Source organism: Callospermophilus lateralis (assembly GCF_048772815.1).
Source record: "Callospermophilus lateralis isolate mCalLat2 chromosome 11 unlocalized genomic scaffold, mCalLat2.hap1 SUPER_11_unloc_3, whole genome shotgun sequence".
NCBI lineage: Eukaryota > Metazoa > Chordata > Mammalia > Rodentia > Sciuridae > Callospermophilus > Callospermophilus lateralis.
This window is the reverse complement of record NW_027510155.1, coordinates 1447416-1470000: the sequence shown is the minus strand read 5'-3', so window position 1 is coordinate 1470000 and position 22585 is coordinate 1447416. Positions and strand designations below refer to the sequence as shown.

Below are 22585 nucleotides of genomic sequence, written 5' to 3'. Positions count from 1 at the left end.
AGGCTTTTTTTTGTCTGTTTGCTTTGTGTGGGTGCACCAGTGTACTGTCTGTCTATATGTGTATTGCCATGTCTACATATATTTGGTACAAAAAATATTTTCATATGAGCTCATAAATTAAAATTTTAAAAAATGGATCCAAATACTTTTGGTTAATATAATTTAAAAGATTCAATTTAAATTGGGAAAATAGATAAAAGTACAAATGTCTTTAAAGTTACTAATGCACAGTTTTGTTTCTAGATGTTTAAAGACCTGTTAAAATGTTAATGTCTATAAAGTGTCTAATATTCATTGTCTCTAGGGTTTTTATTCAACAACAACAACAACAACAAAAGATTACTAATACTATTCAATGCACTTGTCTGATACATTGTTTTAAAAAAAAGATATGTAAATTTCATCTAAAAGTATATAAGATTAATCATGGATCTGTTTGTTAAAGACATCTAATTGGTACAAAGTTGAAATGCTAACTGTTAAATATAATATCAAATACTCTTAACTCTTTAAATTCCATAAGGTAAAATATTTAAAGAATGTTGGTGTTTTCATAAATTGGTAAACATAAGGAAAGTTTAAAATTATTTTGTGTTATTATAAAAACAAGGTTACTATAAATTACAAAGTCCCAACAGGTATTATTCTACATACAAAGAGTCAAGATTCTTCAATTGTATTTCAATTAAAGTACTGTAAGTAACAAATATTTCATATTATTAAAAGGGATTAATTTATCTAAATTCAAAAAAATATAAGGGTTATTTCAAGGTACAAAAAAAGGACCAATGGGTTAAAAGATTATTTAAAAAGTTCTAAATATAAAAATATATTTACTGAAAAATCTTTCCAGGTTAAAACTTTTTATGTGGTAAAGTAAAATTAGAATACATCTAAGTTAACAACAAAAGGGTCTAATTAAGTAATATAAAGCTCTATAATAAAAGACAAATATGAAACAGTTTATATGTAACTAAGTTGGTTATATATATGTAACACAAATATTTAAAACTATTCAAGGTTGTTCCCTAAGGACAAATAATAATGTACTGATATATTTATATGTTAAATTGACAAAAACATCTAAAAATATTAATTTTTATTAATTAATTACATTATGTCTGTTAAGTTTTATCCCCTAGAACAAGTAATCTTGGAAAAATTAAGGTTTGTACATCTGTGGCTAAACAGCAACTGTTATTTTAAAGTATTGTCTTACTTTACAAAGTGTAGATTTTCCTTTAAAAGCTAACCTTGGTTAATATAAAAACATCAATAAAAGTGTGGTACATTTTTCTTTTTTACAGATTAAGTGTCTTCATATCTCTCAGGTATACAAGTCTTTAAGGTAAAAGGTTTAAGGAAACATTTTATCAAGGTGGTATTCTCCAAACTAAAATTATCTGTATTGGTAATTTAAACTTATAGAGATAATAGATTTTATTGGAGATTTATTTATATCAATTGATATTGTGCAACCAAATCTTATGTTACCTTTTACCCTAAATTTAAAAAGTAATGAGAGCCTAATCTATTTAAAGGTTAAATATTATAAAACATTCTGCCACTTTTCCACATTAAAAAATGTTAAGTGTTCTCAGCCTTTCCTTAATTAATGTTTTAGAAGTATGTCATATTGTGCTAACTAACATTCATAAAGAGTCACAAAACAGTATGTGTAAACTTTATACAACTAGATCTAAAAAGAGAAACAAAGATCAGCTTTAGCACTAAAACACTAAGATTTGTAAAAAGCCCTGCCTTACCTGAGATAAGGCTCTGCCTCCCACCTTACAGCATGTCAAAATAACTTCAAAGTAGGCCAGATTTTAGTTAATTTAAAGTTATATTCAAAGATTAATTTTATTACAAAAATTACTGTGATCTCTAATAAAAAATATAATGTGTAACTCAGCCACAGTTCAAAATTATATACAAGCTAAATATGTTTTTACTATTGTTAATTTCACTTTGTATTCTCATTATAACTAAAAAATGTGACCACTACACTAAGAGCAACCAAGAGACCTTTACTGTGACAGTGTCTGATTAACACAAAGAGAGAGAGAGAGAGAGAGAGAGAGAGAGAGAGAGAGAGAGAGAGAGAGAACTGCAAAAGAGAGAAAAAAGGAGAATGAGAGAGAAAGTGAGAGAAAAAGGAGAGAGCAAGAGAGAATGACCTGGCAAGAGAGAGTTTTTATAGTCAAAATCTAATGGACTCTCTGTATGTGCAAGATGCCTTGTTGGTGTACAGTGATTACATCATACAGTAGATGCTAAGGTGTCATCTTCTGCCTTCAGGCAGATCTTCAGCATTATGTAAATTAATAAATAAAATAAGGATATTGTGTTATGTTAAAAATTAACTGAAAAGTTATAAAGATGAAAGTCAAAGCCCAGCATTCTTACTTTAAATCTGATAAAACTGACTTGCTGGATGTTTAAGGCCAAACTTAAAAATTAAGGGTAAAATAAAAGAGCTGAAGAAACCAATATTCGGCTCTTGCCCTCTAAGTCAGCCTGAACCCAGGACAGGGGAAAAAGCTTTGCAAATTCGGGCCAGATAACCTCCCAATAAGGGAGATTAATGAGGCCAAGGGAGAACAGAAAGCCAATGAGTGTACATGCTGCAAAACAGGAGGGTCATTTAAAAAGGAGACGTGCCTGATGCTTCCAAGGGAAGCCATATGGTCAGCAAGACCATCCTAATGCAGATGACAGTAACAGAGCTAAAATGCTGCTCACATGTTCCCCAAGAATGTCCACCAAGGAAACTCAGCTGACTCTTACCAATAGATAGGAACAAGGTCAGTTTGTCCAGCTTGGTCTTAAACACCTTGCAAAAACAGTTAAAACCAAAGCACAGCCATTCCTGGACATTTAAAAAGAAACAACAATTATTTTAATGTAACTTAAAATGTACACTAGTGTTAGCATCTCCCAAAATAAGAAAGACTGGAGGCAACACAGAAAAATTTTTAGGCAAAAATGCCTGATAACTACCAATAAAAAAACTGCCAGAAGTTTTTAGTCAGTTCAAGGCCTACAGATCTTCCTAAATTCCTACCAGATAGATGTAATCAATATTTATTAATAAAATTATCTAGCCTTAATTAACAAAAGGATCTTTACTGAAAACAGTGTCATGTCAAAAAGGTATTTTTACAAAAATCAGATGACATTAACTAATTTAACTAAATGTTGTGTCTACATTCCTAATAATTCTGACAATGTTAAAGATTTATGTTCCCTAAAAAAGTGCCTTATTAGTCTTTGGTAGGCCTTGTTATGGGGACATTTTCTCAGGTCTTCTGCCTCCAGGTAAACAATTATTAATTTCTGTCATTTTCACAATATTCATGGACAGGTTCCAGATGCTACGACTGCTATTTTGTATTAATCTTACTTCAGCACTCATGTCTTTTTGTTTCTCTCATAGAAGTGCCCACCCATGGTGACTTTTCATCCTGTTCTTCCTGAACCAGATTTTTACCATGGACCCCTTGACCGACTCAGTTTCTAGAAAGGGACTCCAAACTGCTTGCCCACTGCACAACGCCCCCTTTCAGCTAGAAGTAGCAAGAACAGTCATCGCCCTTTTCCCTTACGGCAGTTGGAGGTCCCTAATATTAGAGGAAAAATTATGGTCAATATAGATGTTCACCAATATGTCTAGCTCAGGAAGATGTACCTGGAAAACTGCTTCCAAGATCACCCTAGGTGATCTACCAAAAAGAGACACTTGCTTCTACAAACCAACTTATAAGTGGAAAAACTCCCTATTTACCAAAGATTGTGCTTCCTGGGTCCCACTTTGAACTCCTTGACTAAATCTCCAAACTGTCAATAACTCTGAACAATGTAACCTACTATTTTGATGGAGTACTATTTTGATGGAGAAAAGGGAAAAGAACACCTGGACTTATTAAAAGGCCAGGCCCCACTGATTTATCAACATAGACTGGCTGCCCCCATTTTAGTTCCCCTCCTAACTGTTTTGGGAATAGCTGGATCTACTGCTTTAGGAACTGCAGGTCTTGTCACAAGCTCTAAAAATTTTAAGTCCCTCAGCCATCAAATATATATAGATTTAGAAAATTAGAAAGGTCAATCTCCAAACTAGAGGTTTCACTAGACTCTCTGACAGAAGTAGTCTTACAAAACAGATGAGGTCTAGATGGTCTCTTTCTGAAACAAGGAGGACATTGTATGGCTCCAGGAGAAACTTGTTTCTATGCAAACCATTCTGGGATAATAAAGGACAGTTGGGCGCTTGTGAGAAACAGGTTAAAGAAAAGAGATGAAGCACTAGAAGCTTCTGGAAATTGGATCCAAAACCTATTCTCGTGGTCCCCTTGGTTGGCTATCATCATTTCAGCCAAAGTTAGACCCCTAGTCCTTCTCCTGATTGGTATTATTGTAAGACCCTGCCTCTTACAAAAGAATGTAGATGAGGTAAGACTTATGGTCTTGTGAGCCCAGTATAGTCCTTTAGACACAGAAGGAAAAAAAAATCTGAGGCCTATGATGTGCAAGATTGACATCAAACCTACTAAAACCAGTGGGGAATGTGATAGTAGGAACAAATGTGACTCCATTTTGTTTTATGACTTCATCCTGTAAAACAACCATGCCAAGTAGAAGAGTCATGACTGGAGCAAGATGTTCTTTTCTTTTTGCTATAGAAACCTTCAAGAACACGGAACTAACTAATGGGGTATTGTTTCTATAGCTAGGGTAACGGGGCTCTGTTTCTGTAACTGGGGTGACTGGGCTAACTGTGATTGGTTAGACTTCCCTCCACTTGATTGCAGTGTCCCGCTTCTGTAACCTGGCTTGCTTGCATTGGCTAGACCCCCTGAACATCCCTTTTGCAGTTTTCAGGCTTATAAGGAGTGCCCTTGCAAATGTGTGGGCTGATCAGGGGAACAGCTTTATGTTCTGGTCAGCCACCACTGGTGTGCTTCAATAAAGGCTTGATTCGATTATATGTGAGTGGTCTGGAAGTCAGTTTATGAGACCCTGGGACGAAGCTTTAAATATAACAGAAGAAATAGCAAATAAATAAGGTGAAATGAAAATGGACCAAAGGAAGTTAGAGCATTCATATCTTTCTGGACATATTGTGACATGCCAGAAATCACAACAACCTGGAGATTGAGGATGAAAGATCAAAACTGAAGCTTAGTGTAGCAACTTAGTGAGAGACTGTCTCAAAAAAATAAATTAAAGGTCTAGAATATATCTTAATTGTAGAATACCACTGTACCAAAAAAAAAAAAAAATCAAAATTCCAAATGAAGTATCCTTTACAATGAAGCCAATGAATACTTAGGAGTTTTAAGAAAATTGTGTGTATGTTGGTTTGGGCCGCTATGAGATGGCTCAGTATTCTTAAAGTTTCATATAAAGAAAATTATCTAAAGAATACCAACCTGTTTTTTTAACAAATATCATGTTCTGACCCCTGAATGTAAAAGTGTTCATTTAATATTATTTTATGTAAAACAATGGGAATATTCAGAATAAGTATCTGAATCAGCATATTTAAAATAGTGAGGATCTTCTAAATCTTATTGAGAAAGGGGCTCTTCTATGGCGGAACATAAAAATTGGAGGTAATATCTTCAACCACTTATTTTCAAAAATGTCCTATATTGTGTCCCATTTTCCTCTGACATTTTTTTAGATTCTATGCAAGGATTCAATTGTCAACTTCCAGATTTATATAATTTATAACAAGCTGGTATACAAGTGTGTTCTTTTTTATCAGAATAAGTAACTTGAGTGAGTAAATGTAGAGACCCCTAATTTATAGGAAATTAATTATAAATATGAATATTGTTCTATTCTGGGGCTTGAAACTGGTACATAAGTTAGTAAATTTTGATAGTAGTGAACACCAAACTTGTGGGATCTGTACTAGATGGTATCAGAACCGAATTATTGGACTACTAGTTGTTGAAATATTGGTTGTTGTTCAAGTTTGCACATTTGGTATCAAAAGTGGTTGCAGAGTCAGGAAACGTTGCACAAACTTGTAATCATTGTGATGTGGAAAAATTAGGTAAGAAGAAAGTAAATATGATTCAAGACTCAGTAATTTAGTGACCCTAAGCAACATTGTAAGCCCATTTGTCACAATTAAAAAACATCAAATTTTTTTGAAATGCGTTTCAGGTGTAGAATGCAGCTGGATTAAATCTCTAATTATAAAAAATTCTGTATCAGAAGAAAGACATCACAGATCTGAATGTTAAACTAACTTCATGTATGTGTTTGTTAACTAGTGATAACTGAGACCCTGGTAAAAGGAGTATTTCCAAGCTATCAGAGAGGCATTTAGGGTGCCAGAGCCTTTCAGAATTTTTTTCATAATGGCTTAGTATTTTCTCACTTTCTACTTTGAACTGAGCCAAGTGAGGATTCAGTTTCACAGTGAGAGTGGTTTTATGAATCTGGGAATGTTAAACCTGATGTGTCAGTTTCCTTATGAACTGAGAGATTAACAGTCTATTTACTTAATTTGCGTTTTTATTTTTTTTTTTTGTTATAACTTTGTGCCATGTGATTCAAGTTGACCCAAGTACCTAAGTGTTTTGTAATAATTTGCTAGTTAAAATTTCTATTCTTTTGTCTTAGAAGTGAGTTGTGATGTTGTAAAAGTAATTTTTTAAATACACTGTAGATTTATGTTATATTTAAATAATGAGAAGATAGACAACTTTGGAGATAAACATTCAAATAATTATGTGGACTGTTGAAAGTTTTGGTGTGTCTTTAGTGATATCTTATATCTTCAACACACTAAGGTAACCACCATCATTTGAGTATTGTTATTACTTATAATTTTGTTATGCATATGTCAAGTATCATTGCTTTGTTTGGTTGTGCTTCTTTTGAATATTCAATAACTAATTGAAACTATTATTTATCCTTTGGAATTATGTTGGATTTTTTTCCCACTTTTTGTGCTTCAGTGTTTTGCTTCACATGTGCTGCTCCCTGGGTTTCATTATAACAAAATTAGCCACCAATTTTACTTCTTATAATAAATTATTGGGGTTGGAGATATAGCTCAGTTGGTAGAATGCTTGCCTTTCATGCAAAAAGCCTTGGGTTTAGTCTCGGGCACCACAAAAAAAAAAAGTATCTTACTGAATGGTTGACATCACTACCATATATGAAAGCCACCTCTTCTAACTCTCATTAATATTTGTATGAAATTAAGTACTATGTCATTAATCATATGGTTTATGTTATATGTATTTCTTTATTTTTATTTCAGGAGACATTGACATTAAAAGATGTGATCATTGAATTTTCGGAAGAGGAATGGAAATTCCTGGACCCCTCTCAGCAGACTTTGTATGGAGATGTGATGTTAGAGATCTGTAAAAACCTACTCTTTATTGGTGAGTCTAAATTTCATTCAGAATTTTTAATTGAAAACCAATATTTATTTTTTTAACTTTATAGAGTATCTTATGGTAGCTTCTATTCTGCATTAAAAAGTTTGTATCTTGTTTATAGTACAAAGATTGGGCATTTGTTTATGTGGAAAAGTAAATTTTAATTTTTTTTCTTTTTATGTTTAACCTATCTTTTCTAAGTAGTGCTCACAATGTAGAGAACGAAAATGATTTCAAAGTATTTTAGTGTCTTTGTCTAGACAAAAAATCTTTGAGAAAATAATTTTGTAGACTCTTATAGGATATTTACTCTTTCTTTTTTTCCTAATGAGGGTAACACTAAAAAGACTTCTTTAGTTACCAAGAAAATAACAAAACATGACATATTCCATCAAAAGTGTATTGATGTCTCTATGTAATCTTTGGTCACCACGTGGTCTCCAACGAAATAACCTTGAGATTCGAAAAGAAGTGACAGTAGACATGTCAAGTTGGGTAGAAATCAATGAAGCAAAGAATACAAATAAGAGGTCTAAAATTAAAGAGGAATTCACATTTAAAATGTTAATTGATTAGCTAAAATCTGAAAGAAAATATTTTTTACAAGCCTAGGTTTGTTTCAGTTGTAATCATTAAAGATCATTTCATGGTCTCTATTTACCATGCATATCAGTTATTTAAGCTCCCTCTTGTTCTTCAGTGATCTCCCTACATTTAAATTAACAAAATATTGTAGGAAAATCAAAAGAAGAGGGGCTGGGGATGTGGCTCAAGTGGTAGCTCGGTTTCCTGGTAGGCATGCACCCTGGGTTCGATCTTCAGCACCACATACAAACAAAGATGTTGTTTCCACCAAAAAAAAAAAAAAATTCATTCATTCTCTCTCTCTCTCTCTCTCTCTCTCTCTCTCTCTCTCTCTCTCTCTCTTTCTCTCCCACTTTCTCTTTTTTAAAAAAAGAAAATCAACAGAAGACACAGACAAGTGACAGAAAATGCGGCATAGTGACAGAGAGGCCAAACTGCCAAGCTTTATTTATATCAATAGGTTAATTTAGGTCATTGGCATCACTAGTACATACTGTTTACTTTATTTCTAGGCAGATTTCAAATTTAACAACATAATGCAGCTTATTTCTCAGTTATATACTAAGTGGCAATGTGCAGTGTTAGGAGTTTTGTGTAGCTCTCAAGAAAGTCCATTGTATAAAGTTACTGTTTTATGGACAGGTTTAGACTCAGTGAACCATTGTGCTTGTCTAAAAAGAGAGTTTTTTTTTTTTTTTATTCGGAGGAGTTGTGTGCCAGAGATTATGTTTCAGGCTGAAAACACTCTTGTGCAGAGCCTTTTCAAGCAGGGCACTGCCATAGCAGCTTTACATTGCTTGACTAGTTCCTAGGGAACTAGTATTTAATTACTTGACTAGTTCCTAGGGAAAATTGCAGGGCATTCTAAGACAGGGAAACAAAGAATTGTCACCCCTACAAATTATTCCACAATGACTGTGAGGATATGCATTACCTGGCATTTATTTGCATTTGGAGGCTCCCTAGAAAATCTGCTTATTTCCAAATATCTCTAGGCAAACCATTGTAAGATATTAATATTACAGGAGAGTTTCTTTAATATAATTTAAATATTTATTCATTCAAATTTTTCTCATCAGAACTTTATATGAATGCTTATATTGAATATTCTGTAAAGTTTTTTTTACCATGTAATGAATAGCAGTATTTCACAATACCTGCTCCTAGTGATTATGTACGTATAGCTGATCAATGTGGTTTAAAGAATAATTTTCAGGGCTGGGTCTGTATTTTAGTGGCAGAGGGCTTGCCTCACACATGTAGGGCATTGTGATTTATCTTTAGCACTACATAAAAATAAATGGATGAAATAAATGCATTCTATCCATCTATAGCTACAAAAAATTAAAAGAAATATTTCTATTGTATTACAATTATTCATAATATTGTAGGTAAAATTTCTCTAATTCTTGTATCTTTTTTGACTCTCACACTTTAGAGAGCTTCAGTGTTGTTCATTATGTTTTCTCACTGTTTTTGTTTTTATATCTATATGTAATAATTGAATAGAAATTATCATGACTTTTCACTTTGGACAACATTAGGTAAAATTAAACTGCATGTGACCCATATGCCAATTTTCAATTAAGTTTTCTATGCTTTTACTTACAAGTATAAATATTACCCCTGTTTTATATATGATTGTATATTGTCTTGATTATTTACTCTGCTTTTGTGCTTAATCATGTAATGTATCCAAATTTTGTTATATATATAAACACACACACACACACACATACATACGTGCACATACATACATACGTACAAACACACACATACACATACACATACAGCAGATTGAACACAGAGGTTCTTGTAATATTGAGCTACGTCATCACCCCCTTTTGACTTTTAGTTTGAAATAGACTCTTGCTAAGTGGCAAAAGTTGGAATAGTATTTCCATGTTTCAGCCTTCCAAGTAGCTAGAATTAATGGCATATTCATCATCTCTACATATATAAATCTGTTCTTTTGTCTAGGAGTAAGACTTTAGCTTTTTAAAGGTACCATAAAGATGTTTACAATTCTTTTATCTTTTTTATATTTGTCAAATATGTAATTGTGGTCAAAACTGTATATCTTTGCTGAACTTATTATCTTACATATTTTAAATATACTGGTCAGTTCTGTTCATTCAAAATTTTTTGTAACTTTTTTTTTCTAGAGAATTTGTATCACATTTTTTCTTCAAACAAGTTTTCTTTTTCCTTACTTTTTCATCCCTAATACCTTTCCTTTTGGTTTTCATATTTGGCTATAGTAGATATCTCTCAGAAGTAGAATTAACTGGTATTTCTTTTTTTGGGGGGGTGTGAATTACTCTTTTACTTAACATATTCTCCTAAATGTTGATCATTGTAGATATTATATAATTTATTATCTTTGAAAAGATTTCTAACGTTTTCATTCAAAATTGCCTTCTTGTAGCCATTTGAAATGATATTTGATTGGCTTGCCATATTTATCTCTTTTGAATGTTGTTTAATGAGAATATGTCTGTAAATATATTTTGACTTGACCATCAAGTTGAAGGCTAATTGATATACTTTCAATTTTATTACTCATGGCTTTCTCATTTAACCTCATTCCATTGAATATTGTAGCTTTTATTATTTTATATCAGGAAGCATTATTAATTTTTTATGTTTAGTTATGGAGGCACCAAGAATATTCTAAAGAATTGTTCAAATAACTTATTTTGTTTACACAAAAATAATATTGATTGTTTGGTGTTACATATACTTCTTAGATTTGGGGGGATGCTACTGGCACTTATTTTTTAGAACAGGTGCTTAACCACTGAGCAAAATCAATAGCTCTTTTTGGGGAAGGGTACTGGGGATTGACCTCAGGGGCACTTGTCCACTGAGCTACATCTCAAGTACCATTTTTTATTTTACATAGAATCATGGTCTTCTTGATTTGCTTATCACCTTTGTGTTGATGAGGCTGGCTTTGAACTCACAATCCTGCTGTTTCAGACTCCCAAGCTGCTTGAATTACAGGTGTATATTACTATGCCTAGCTGGTAGCTATTTTTATATTTTATTTTGTGATAGTGACTAGGTAAGTTGCTTAGGGCCTTGCTTAATTGCTGAATTTGGCTTTAAACTCATATTCATAACTTTTGAATATCACTTTCAATTTTTCCTTCCAACTTATTATTTTATGTTACAAAGCAATTTCAATATTTTAATATCTTCAACTTTTCTTGTATTTTTAACCTGATCTCTTTGGAAAAATATTCCATACACTATAAAGAAGATTGCCTCTGTAAACCTAATTAGTTTTTAATGTTTTCTGAAGTTTTTTCATTCTCTGGGTCCTAATGCAATCACATTTTTTTATTTGCATCAACTGGGGATTGATGTATCCTACTATTACTGTGTTGTTTTTTATGCTGTTGAATTTTTTTTCTCTGATTTCTTTCTAGAATTGTTTTTCTGTGATTTCTTTCTATAAAAATATTATTTGAGTTATAAATGTTTCTACTATGATTGTATTCCAGTGATTAGTCATATTTATCTTTGTATGATATTCTACTTTGTATCTCATTTATATAATTATTATCACCTTTGCAATTTTGAATGTAATATTATATCATTTTGTTTTTAGTCTTTTTGTTACCTTATATCTTAAGAGAACTTTATGCAGATTTGCATCTGACATAGTTAATATATTTTTATTTTATTTTAATATATTCTTTTAATCACATTGTTTTCTGATTACTTGTTTTCAAATTAGGTTATTTCTACATAAATTACTGATGAGAAAGAACTTATTTCTCTAGATTTCAAATTTTGTTGATATTTATAAATTTATCTACTATAAAAAACTGCCTTAATTTGTATTTCATAAATTTTATGATGATTTTTTTTTTATTTTGCGTGGGTTGAATATACTCTTTATTGTGTGAGCTATTATTTTTATTGGTATTTTTCTATTCAAAATTGGTTCAACTAGATCATTATAGTCATTTTGTAAAATATTTGGAATTTCAAAGTAAAGAAAAAAAGGTGATGTGCAATGATATATAAATATAATTCCATATAACTGGAAAGCTGAGACAGTGGAATGCCAGTTTAAAATAAATTTCAGCATCTTTTTGATAAACTATCATTAAAAAAGTATATAGATATAGATATAGAAATATAGAAATAGATATATAGAAATACAGAAATGCCTGTGGATCTAGTTTGGTGATAGAATACCCCTGTATTCTCTTATGAAATAATCCCCCCAATGACAAAAATATAAATAAACAAATAAGAGATACACATTTCCTGAATATTTGAGTCACAGGTGGAGTCTGAATATGTTGAAGTTAAGAGCTATGATTTGAAATTGTTGTAGTAATGTTAGTCAGTTTGCATTTTGTCCTCATCTGTGGTAGTATAATTTCTTATGGTAATTTTCAAAATTCGCAAAGCTTTTGTCATCATGTTGTAATAAAATCTAGATATTTTTTGAGTAATAATGGCCTTGAATCATACTTTTCTCTTGCTAGTCACCTCCACTTTGATAAAGTTCTATATAATTGCAGAGTTATTCACCATAGTAAGTGAAATAACTTCCTATTATTTTTTTTAGGTATGACTTCTAATCAAAACCAAGAATTTTCAGGAGAGCAAGAAATAAAATATTTTTTGCAAAACTTGAAAAAGCAAAGGTATGGAAAGCAGGACAGTTAATACTTGGTTTTAAACAAGAAATTTAAATTGAAAGAGAGGGAGTTCAGAAAATTTGTCTGAATGAGTGGGAAAAAAACATGAAAATTATTTATTCATAAAATTACAAGTTCATCAGTTTATATTATTACAAACATCTAAAAAGACTGACTGCTCAACTAGTGCCATTCAGTTTTATTTGGTTAAACTTTAAATTACATTTTTGTAATTCTAAAATATTTACTACTCAGTATTTTGTGTAAAGCCACTTGCAATACACAAAATTTTAAATTGCCAAAATATGTATCAAATTATATTTACACAATGTTTACAGGGCATTATGAAGATGTATCTTAAAAATATCTTTAGAAAAATAAAGACTAAACCTGTTTGCTCAGCTTTTAAATAGGATTAGAATAGAAATAGGCATTATGATGAAAAACTCAAAAAGTTATAAAATGCTTATTATCATTTACATTTTTAAAAGTTTTGATGATCTCTACATAAGTGCAGGTTAGAGAAAAGTGTACAGATCATTAATTTAAAGTTGCATCATTCTAATCTGTCTTTTTTATAAAGTAATAAGAAGGAGATTTTCTACACAGTATAGAGAAATTGTCTTTTAATTTAAACACATGTGTAGTATTTCTACTTAAAGAAAAGAAAAACATGCAGATTAAAAATGCTGCAACAAGACTTACTAAGACATTTGTGCTGAAAAGAACAATTCAGTAATTAAATGTGTTTACAGTGAAAGTTTGGTAGGTATTGCTTTTTAAATGCAATAATAATTAAGCAAAAAAAGGAGAAGAGAAGCAGTTGAATCTTTCTAAAACCCATCAAATAAGCAAAGAGCTCATCTGTCATGTACGACAATCGAAACACAGAAAAGTCTCAGAAACTTTTAGCACAGTCTCCCAGAAAACCCACAGCCCAAATGGCTTGCAGGAATGCATAACACCCCAAAAGCAGACATGAAGGTCTTGTGAGAATTGTGAAAGTCTTCTGACACTTTTCTGGGATTGTGCTAAGAGGTATAAAACATGCCTGGAATAGAAGTAGTAGGTATGGTGTGGGCCAAATGAAGAACAATGAAGGGCTTAAGCTAATAATTGTATAACCCTTTGAGAAAAGTAAAGCAGCCACAGTGGTGATTTAAGACAACCTTTGAATGAGGAATGGCTTACAATTAAACTTCTCCTCTGTAAGAAAAAGAAGATCTATAATGTCTTTGTCGTTGCATGATTCTGTCTACCATTGCAGAAGCCCACTTCTGTACAACCTTCTCCCTGAAACTTGATAGTTTGAGTCAAAGGTGCTTGTAAATATTTATTTATAATATTAATTCAACTTGAAGCAGTCTTTGTGTAGTTACCAATGTATTTATGGCTCATAAGTTAGCATAATTAGGGCTGGGGATGTGGCTCAAGCAGTAGCATGCTTGCCTGGCATACGTGTAGCCTGGGTTCGATCCTCAGCACCACATACAAACAAAGATGTTGTGTTTGCCGAAAAACTAAAAAAAAATAAATATTAAAACACTCTCTCTCTCTCTCTCTCTCTCTCTATATATATATATATATATATATATATATATATATATATATATATATATATATCTCAAAAAAAAAAGTTAGCATAATTACTCCATGTCATGGGACATCAAGCATCCCACCTGAGTAATTTGTTTTTTGGATGGTGATGAGCCATCTGAAAAAAAAATAAGTATCTGAAATAATTAGTAAAGGAATATAAGACCTGGCAAGAACTTATGTTAAAAGAGGTAAAACATCTTATAGATTCTCTAGACCACATAAGTTCTGAAAAACTGTTGCTAGATAATTTTTCCAGTTCTTTATTTAAGGGAGTGTGCATCAAAATAGGAATAAGATTTCAACAGGAAGAATCTTTCTTGAGACAGGTTGATTGGCATTCTGACATGTCTCACCCATCTGTGTGATGCTAAGTGGCTATATGGCTCCAATGGTTGATACCATCTCTAGTGCCATGCTGAATTTAGACAAAACTAGGTAGTATATAACATGTACTGGATAGTCTCAACCCAGCTGGATTTCATCTGTGAGTTCAGAGATACCAGACTTTTTTCCCTAAAGACTTCCATGCTTTTTAAAAAATTTAATGCACAGTTTATAGATATCTTTCAGGAGCTCTATCTGACATGCACTGCTTCATCTTTCATATCAACAGGTATTTTGACCAGACTCCTAGTGAATATCCCAAAAGATCTATGCATTTTTGTGATTTGGGGTGGAAAGGAAAAAAATTTCCAAGTGTGAGAAACAGAGACTTCCTGGATCCTATACATGTCCCTAGTGAACTAAATCCTGTTGCTATTAGATTTTTCTGAGGCCCTAAGACTACTTATCTGTGCATCTAAAGGAATATGTTTTTGACAAATCAAAAGTATTCTCTAACTTATTTCAGTGAGCTAGTTACATAGAAAGAATTTTAAAAACACCCTCAGTGATAGATATTTTGCTGGAAAGTTGAGCAGCCCAGCTCAGATGAAGTTTGTTTTTTGGCTTAATGAAGAATACTCTGACACATCAGGACAATGATTATGTCCCAGTGCCTGCAGGATTCCCCACAAATTAAAACTAGACAATAGTGTGTTGGAGGCAAGGTGGATCTGTAGGGATGTGGGACATTGACTAAGCTGGAGAGAGACAACAACACATATGGCAGTCACATTTGAGGACCTGTGGGTGCTTGTGAATATACTTGAACAGCATTTGTAATTATACTATTCCTCTAAAAAATAAAAAATTTGCAATGGAGTCTATTTCATGCTATAGTTAGTCACTGGAATAATTTGAAATTCACCATTGAGTAAATATCCACAAAGATTTCTTTAGATAATTTAGTTTAAAAAGAAGGAGAAGGAGAAGGAGAAGAAGAAATTTCTGAGTTTTAGTAGTCTCCCTGATAATTACATTACAAAAATGATGAAATGAACAGTTTCTCCTTGTGGCAATGCATGGAATAATAATGAATGTGGGAGTAATTGTACTTTCCTAATATTGCTTTATTTAAAAGTAGAAAGAATTTTAAAAACACCCTCAGTGATACTCAAAGATAACTATATTTATGATAAATCTTTTAGGACCTGTAGACTGCCTCTACCCTAGGTAATTCACAGCATAATAGATTTGGTGTAAAACAATGTAAATTCTGTGAAAGTCATTAAAATTGTCTTCTTTTTTAAATCCTAGAAATCACCCATGTGATCGTTTAAAAGAGCTTTACAATGAAAAAAGTAAAAAAGTTTTTAATCCATACCCAAAATTTATTTATCCAAGCTTTTATAATCAAGAGACAAATTACAGCTATAAGGCATGTGAAATCATTTTTAATAAAACTACAAGAATTCCTGAACTCCAGAGAATTAATATTTGTGGGAAGCTCTACAAGTTAAAAAAATATGTAAAAGCATTTAAAAATAACTCAATTGTTTATCAGAGCAGTGATAAATCCTCCATAAGTAAAGAATGTGAAAAATATTTTACTCAAATTCTATGTGTTACTAAAAACAATAGTCTTTACAATGGAGATAAACCTTACAAATTGAAGAAATGTGAAAATGTCTTTAAGTGTTGCTCAAACCTCTTTAAACACTACAGTAATCATACTGGAGAGAAAATCTGGAAACGTAAAGAAAGTGTTAAAGCTTTTAATAAAAAATTACACCTTCCTGAACAGCAGAAAATTTATACTGGCCAAAAGCCATACAAATGTAAAGAATGTAAAAAAACTTTTGATCAAAAATCATGCCTTATTCAACATCAGAAGATTCATACTGGACAAAAGCCATACAAATGTGAAGAATGTAAAAAAGCTTTTAATCAAAAATCATGCCTTATTCGACATCAGAAGATTCATACTGGAGAAAAGCCATGCAAATGTAAAGAATGTAAAAAAGCTTTTGATCGAAAATCATGCCTTATTCTACACCAGAAAATTCATACTGGAGAAAAGCCATACAAATGTAAAGAATGTGAAAAGGCTTTTAATCGAAATTCACACCTGACTGAACACCAGAGTCTTCATACTGGAGAAAAGCCTTACAAATGTAAAGAATGTGGCAATGCTTTTAATCGAAAATCACACCTTACTGAACACCAAAGACTTCATATTGGAGAAAAGCCTTACAAATGTAAAGAATGTGGCAATGCTTTTAATCGAAAATCACACCTTACTGAACACCAAAGACTTCATATTGGAGAAAAGCCATACAAATGTAAAGAATGTGGCAAAGCTTTTAATCAAAAATCTCGCCTTACTCAACACCAGAGAATTCATACTGGAGAAAAGCCATACAAATGTAAAGAATGTGGCAAAGCTTTTAATCAAAAATCTCGCCTTACTCAACACCAGAGAATTCATACTGGAGAAAAGCCATACAAATGTAAAGAATGTGGCAAAGCTTTTAATACAAAATCCTGTCTTACTCAACACCAGACAATCCATACAGGAGAAAAGCCATACAAATGTCAAGAATGCAGGAAAGCTTTTAATAAAAAATCATGCCTTACTCGACACCAGAGAATTCATATAGGAGAAAAGCCATACAAATGTAAAGAATGTGGCAAAGCTTTTAATCAAAAATCTTGCCTTACTCAACACCAGAGAATTCATACTGGAGAAAAGCCATACAAATGTAAAGAATGTGGCAAAGCTTTTAATCAAAAATCACACCTTACTCGACACCAGAGACTTCATACTGGAGAAATGCCATACAAATGTAAAGAATGTTGCAAAGCTTTTACTCAAAAATCTTGCCTTACTCAACACCAGAGAATTCATACTGGAGAAAAGCCATACAAGTGTAAAGAATGTGGCAAAGCTTTTAATAAAAAATCATGCCTTACTCAACACCAGAGAATTCATACAGGAGAAAAGCCATACAAATGTAAAGAATGTGGCAAAGCTTTTAATCGAAAATCGCACCTTACTCAACACCAGAAACTTCATACTAGAGAAATGCCATACATGCCTTTCTAAACACCAGAGAATTGATACTGGGGAGAAACCATACAAATATCTGTAATGTAGCAAATCTTCTAATTGAAGGTCACTCCTTAGTCAACACCAGAGGCTTCATATCAGAGAAAAGCCATAGAAATTTGGAGAATGTGGGAAAGCTTTTAATCAAATATCGTAACTTATTTGACACCAGAGAATTAATACTAGGAAAAAGTCATACAAGTTTAAAGAATATGGCAAAGCTCTTTATCAAAGATCACACATTTCTGAACACCAGAGAATTCATACTGGGGAGAAACCATACAAATGCAAAGAATATGGCAAAGCTATCTATTAGGAAAAGTATTGTTGTTCACCAAATATTCATACTGGATAAGAGCCATGTAAATGTTAAGAATGTGGCAAATTTTCAGTATGCTTCAAGTGTTAACAAGAAACAGATCATTCATACTTGCAACAATTCTCACAAATACATAGACTGTAAAAGTCATTTCCTGTAAGATAAAACCTCATTGGTCACCAGAAAGTTCATACTGGAAAGAAAAATTACCATTGCCCAGAGATAGCTCCGCAGCACTGACTCCATAAAATTCTGACCCTTGCCCTTCTGGCCATTACTCATTAGCCCATGGAAGTGGGCAGGAAGCATGATTGGATGATCTGGTTTCTTTCCTTCTGTGGACCTCTCTAGGTTCAACTGTCATTTCCTCAGTTTCTCTGTATTGATTGAATTCAAATCATCTTTTTTTTTCAAAAGCTATATTTGGACTTAGAGGCCTACTTGTACCAAACCAACTCATTAATAAAATTATCTTATGCCTGAATTTTATGATCACATCAATATTTTTTCCATAATATCAGCTGGACACAATGGTCCTATGTCAATGTCTTATTTATTTATTTTATTTTATTTTCGGGGTATACCGAGGATTAAATTCAGGTGCACTCATCGACTAAGTCACATCCAAGCCCTATTTTGTATTTATTTAGAGACACAATTTCACTGAGTTGCTTAGGGTATCACTTTTACTACTAAGACTGAATTTGATCTTGTGGTTCTCCTGCCTCAGCCTCCTGCACTACTTGGATGCAAGGCATGCATCCCTCAACCCAGAAATGATTGTCTTTTGCTTTGTAGTTAATTAAAAAATTTTACTCAGGGTTTCATGTCCATAAAAAGCATTCAAAAGATGGTTTTGTCACACTTCAGGCATCAGATTCTGGCTTTTAAAATGTCCTGCATGACACAAGTTAGTTTTCTACATCAAATGCAGAGTTCAAAAGTTTGAAACCAGATGGTGGAGAAACAAAGATATTAAACAGCAAAATGCAACACATGGCGTGGTTAAATCCACACATGAGGTGGCTATAAATGCTCACACTAAATAGACATCAAGAGGCCTGTCCATGACCTCTGAGAGTCCTGAGACTCCATTCAGACTTTGAGCCCCTGAGCCTTCAAAGGGTCTGCACAAATGAGAGTGAAGCATAATACCTCTTCCCACCCTTAAAAATACTATTGCATTTACTAGACACACCAGAGGAAGAACTGTGTGTCTTTGTACCAAAGTATGGCTCTACTTGCATATATATGACATCTGTTTTAGAGAACACTGATGTTCTTTAAAACAGATGTCATATATACCTAATGAAACATAGTTGCCCTTTTTTCTCTTAATAGAAAACCACAGCCCTGCACATTTTTAAAACAATTTTGTTACAGTTGAAAAAAAAATAAAAATGGTTAAATAATTGTGTCAATGAAAAGCATTTGAACTGATGAGTCCATCCTTCCAGTAGAACTTACAAGGATACAGTTGTGTCACCCAGGAAAAGGCAGGTCTGTCCCAAGCCACACTGTGAAATCTCAGAAAGTTACATATTTTCCTGGACCCATCCTCAGTTCTTCAAGTTGCTTCAACCAAGTAATGATGTTTTTAATGGTTAATAAAGTATAAGCAAATCTCTTCTACTGCAGTACTTCAGGTTATTTCAGTATTCTGGAAAACTCAAACTTCAGCTGGGCACACTGGTACACACTTTTCATCCAAGCAGCAGGGGAGTTCAAGGAAGGAGAATCACAGTTACAAAACCAGCCTCAGCAATTTCACATGAATCTAAGCACCTTAGGAAGAACCTAACTATAAATAAAAAGATTTGGGAATGTGGCTTAGTGGTAGAGAGCACTTTGGTTTGATCCCTAGTACAAAAAAAAAGACAAAGAGGCTCAGGTTTTGTGGTCATCAGAGTCAGTTTATTCAGTACATAAGTCTGAACAATTGCATTATTTAATTTTTTTAAATTATATTAGCTATAGTTACTTAGTGATCACCATAGTACTATAAAGCACAGATACCTCCACTAACTTTTACTGTCACAGAAATACCTCCATAAGAATCCCACAATATTAAGATGATGCCTCTGTTGATGCAGGGATTCATTTGGTAGCCTCTGTTCAATTATTCTCTCACAACAGGTGTGCACGTAACCCCTGAAAGTTTCAGTAATTCAGACTCAAAAATCATGCCTTACTCAACGCCAGAGAATTCATACTGGAGAAAACCCATACAAATGTAAAGAAGGTGGCAAAGCTTTTAAGAAAAGTTTATGCCTTATTCAACATCAGAGAACTCATACTGGCAGTGGATACACCCAATGGACACTGGGCATTCTAGAGGCATTTTTATTTTCAAGTAGGGAATAGGATTACTAATCATCATCATGATGGTCAAGCCTCTTATCAAAAACAAGCCTTTGGTCTCTACCTTTTACCATGTTGAGGCTCAGGGTAGATCACACATGCTAAAAAAAAAAAAAAAAAAAAAAAAAAAAAAAAAAAAAAAAAAAAAAAAAAAAAAAAACCTTCTATTTTTCTAATTTATTTTTTCTCCCAGTGCTTTAAGCATAATGATTGTCTCCCAGTAATGAGGAAGGTAGGAAAGAAACAAGTGAAGGAGCAGAAGGAGACACACAGCATATTATCAGAAGAAACCTAAAGCCTGCAGACAGGAGAATTATTAATTTGGGCCTGATTGTGTTGCTACAAACTCTCTGTCAAAGAGTTCTACCATCCTTCCCAAACCTTACCAGTCTCATGTCAGTTGTCAGTATCAAGCCAGATGCCCCTACTTGAATAACAGACAAGATCCTTTTTTAGCAGAAACCTCATTGAGTAAGCAGTCATTCCACCTCTTCTTTTCCAATAATGAATAGTGAGTCATTGAGAACTTCACCTGCATTCTTGTGCACACAAACACACACACACACACACACACACACACACATACACACACACATACACACAAATTATTTTTCAGGCCTTCAGATTCTGCAACATAATGCTGAATCTGGTTATTTGGGACATTATCTTGATATCTACAAGAAAAACCTTTGACTTCTGCTCCTGCACATTCCAGAATTTTCTGTGCGGTGTTTCACTTTCCCCTTCCAAGATACTATCCGAGAGAAAAAAATCTAAAGTGAGATTCAAAGCCTTGCCACTGCCATATTCTCTGTATCTGAGTAGTCTGCCTTTGTCCCATACATCCTGAGTTTTCCCCAGGCAGGTGTCACCTGGTGACAAATTGAGGATCAAAGACAGAGGAGAGACTGTTGACAGGCATCAGAATTCTCTGCTCTGCTGGCCAAGATTTAAGGCTCACTGTAAGACACTCTATTAAAACAAAGAGTTCTGCTGCTCCACAGTCACACACAAGGCTGGATAGAGTCCATTTTAAAATTTTACCATGAGCCAGGATCTCACTAAATTATTCAGGCTGACCCTGAACTTACAATCCACCAGCATCGGTCCCCTGTATCACTTGATTTACAGGCATGGACCTCACCCAGGCATGGACTACTTCACCCAGTCATGACCTTCTGGAGAGAGCCAATTTTTAGAGATAGTCAGCCATCTTTCCATGTTGTTCATGTGAAAATTAACTAATATAATTTTCATACTACCAATATCCTTCCTATTATGCTCCCAGCATCAAAAGTCAGTTTTTGTCTGACCAAATCATGGCATGTCCAGTTACCAGAATAATAGATATGGCTCATGCCCCCTAAAGTTCACTGAAATTATAATAACATAATAACCCTAAATCCACTTATGCTGTATCATCTTTTCTTCCTGCATGAATAGAAGAAAGTCTCTTTTACATGGTCTCTATCACCTCCCACACCCTCATCTCCTGACCAACCCTGGAGCTTCCCAAATGGCTCTTCACTACTGTTTATAGAAAATTCTAGCTCTCTGTGACAGTGCATGTGTTCATTTGCATCTCCTATATATGATTAAAACAAACCCTAAGCACTATTATGACAATGGGAAATCTATAAATCTCCTCAAAAGGGCCAGAGCAACTCCATCTGTAACCTGTGCCACTTGGACTTGGTCATGGGGAGGCACCGAAGCCCCTTCTTTCTGTTATGCCTTCCCCATCTTAGTGCTGGGGAACACAAAAGTCTTCCAGAGGTGGGAGGAAAGGAAGGGCTCTACACCTGGAATGTGGGAATTGTGCAGGCACTGTTCCTGTTGCATGCAGACTCTTCCACCATTGTTGTAAACGTGGGTTGCAGAAGTGGTACATTAGCAGATAAAGTCCACAATAGTCCAGAGTAGAGCTAGGCTTGGATTCAAAATCGAGATATCTTCCAATCTTCTCAGTTACCTTCCTTATAAACACTTTAAAGCATCAAAAAAAAAAGGCAGGCCATGTATTCTGGGTGTTCATTAAAACCATAGTATACTTTTCAGGAGAAGAAAATATTGACTCTACTTTTCACTTCGAGATTGGTATTATTAAGGCCTATGACCATTCCCCTGCCACTACCAGAACTTCAGGCTGTGGGAAAATAGTTAGCCTGTCCTGTATGAGGAGGAGGACCTGCACCATTTTCAATAAATTTCCTGC

At 33.4% G+C, this 22585-nt stretch overlaps 1 protein-coding gene across 1 annotated transcript in view; it reads left to right on the top strand.

The window, feature by feature from the left end:
* LOC143385819 (uncharacterized) overlaps window positions 1–20373 on the top strand; it is a 26968-nt gene extending 6595 nt beyond the window's left edge. Inside the window, exons 2-5 of the mRNA XM_076841335.1 lie at window positions 7289–7383; window positions 15899–17675; window positions 17890–18001; window positions 20183–20373. Coding sequence (XP_076697450.1) covers window positions 7289–7383; window positions 15899–17675; window positions 17890–18001; window positions 20183–20373 — 2175 coding nt within the window. The remainder of the gene's footprint in view (window positions 1–7288; window positions 7384–15898; window positions 17676–17889; window positions 18002–20182) is intronic.
* The last annotated feature ends 2212 nt before the right edge of the window (window positions 20374–22585 follow it).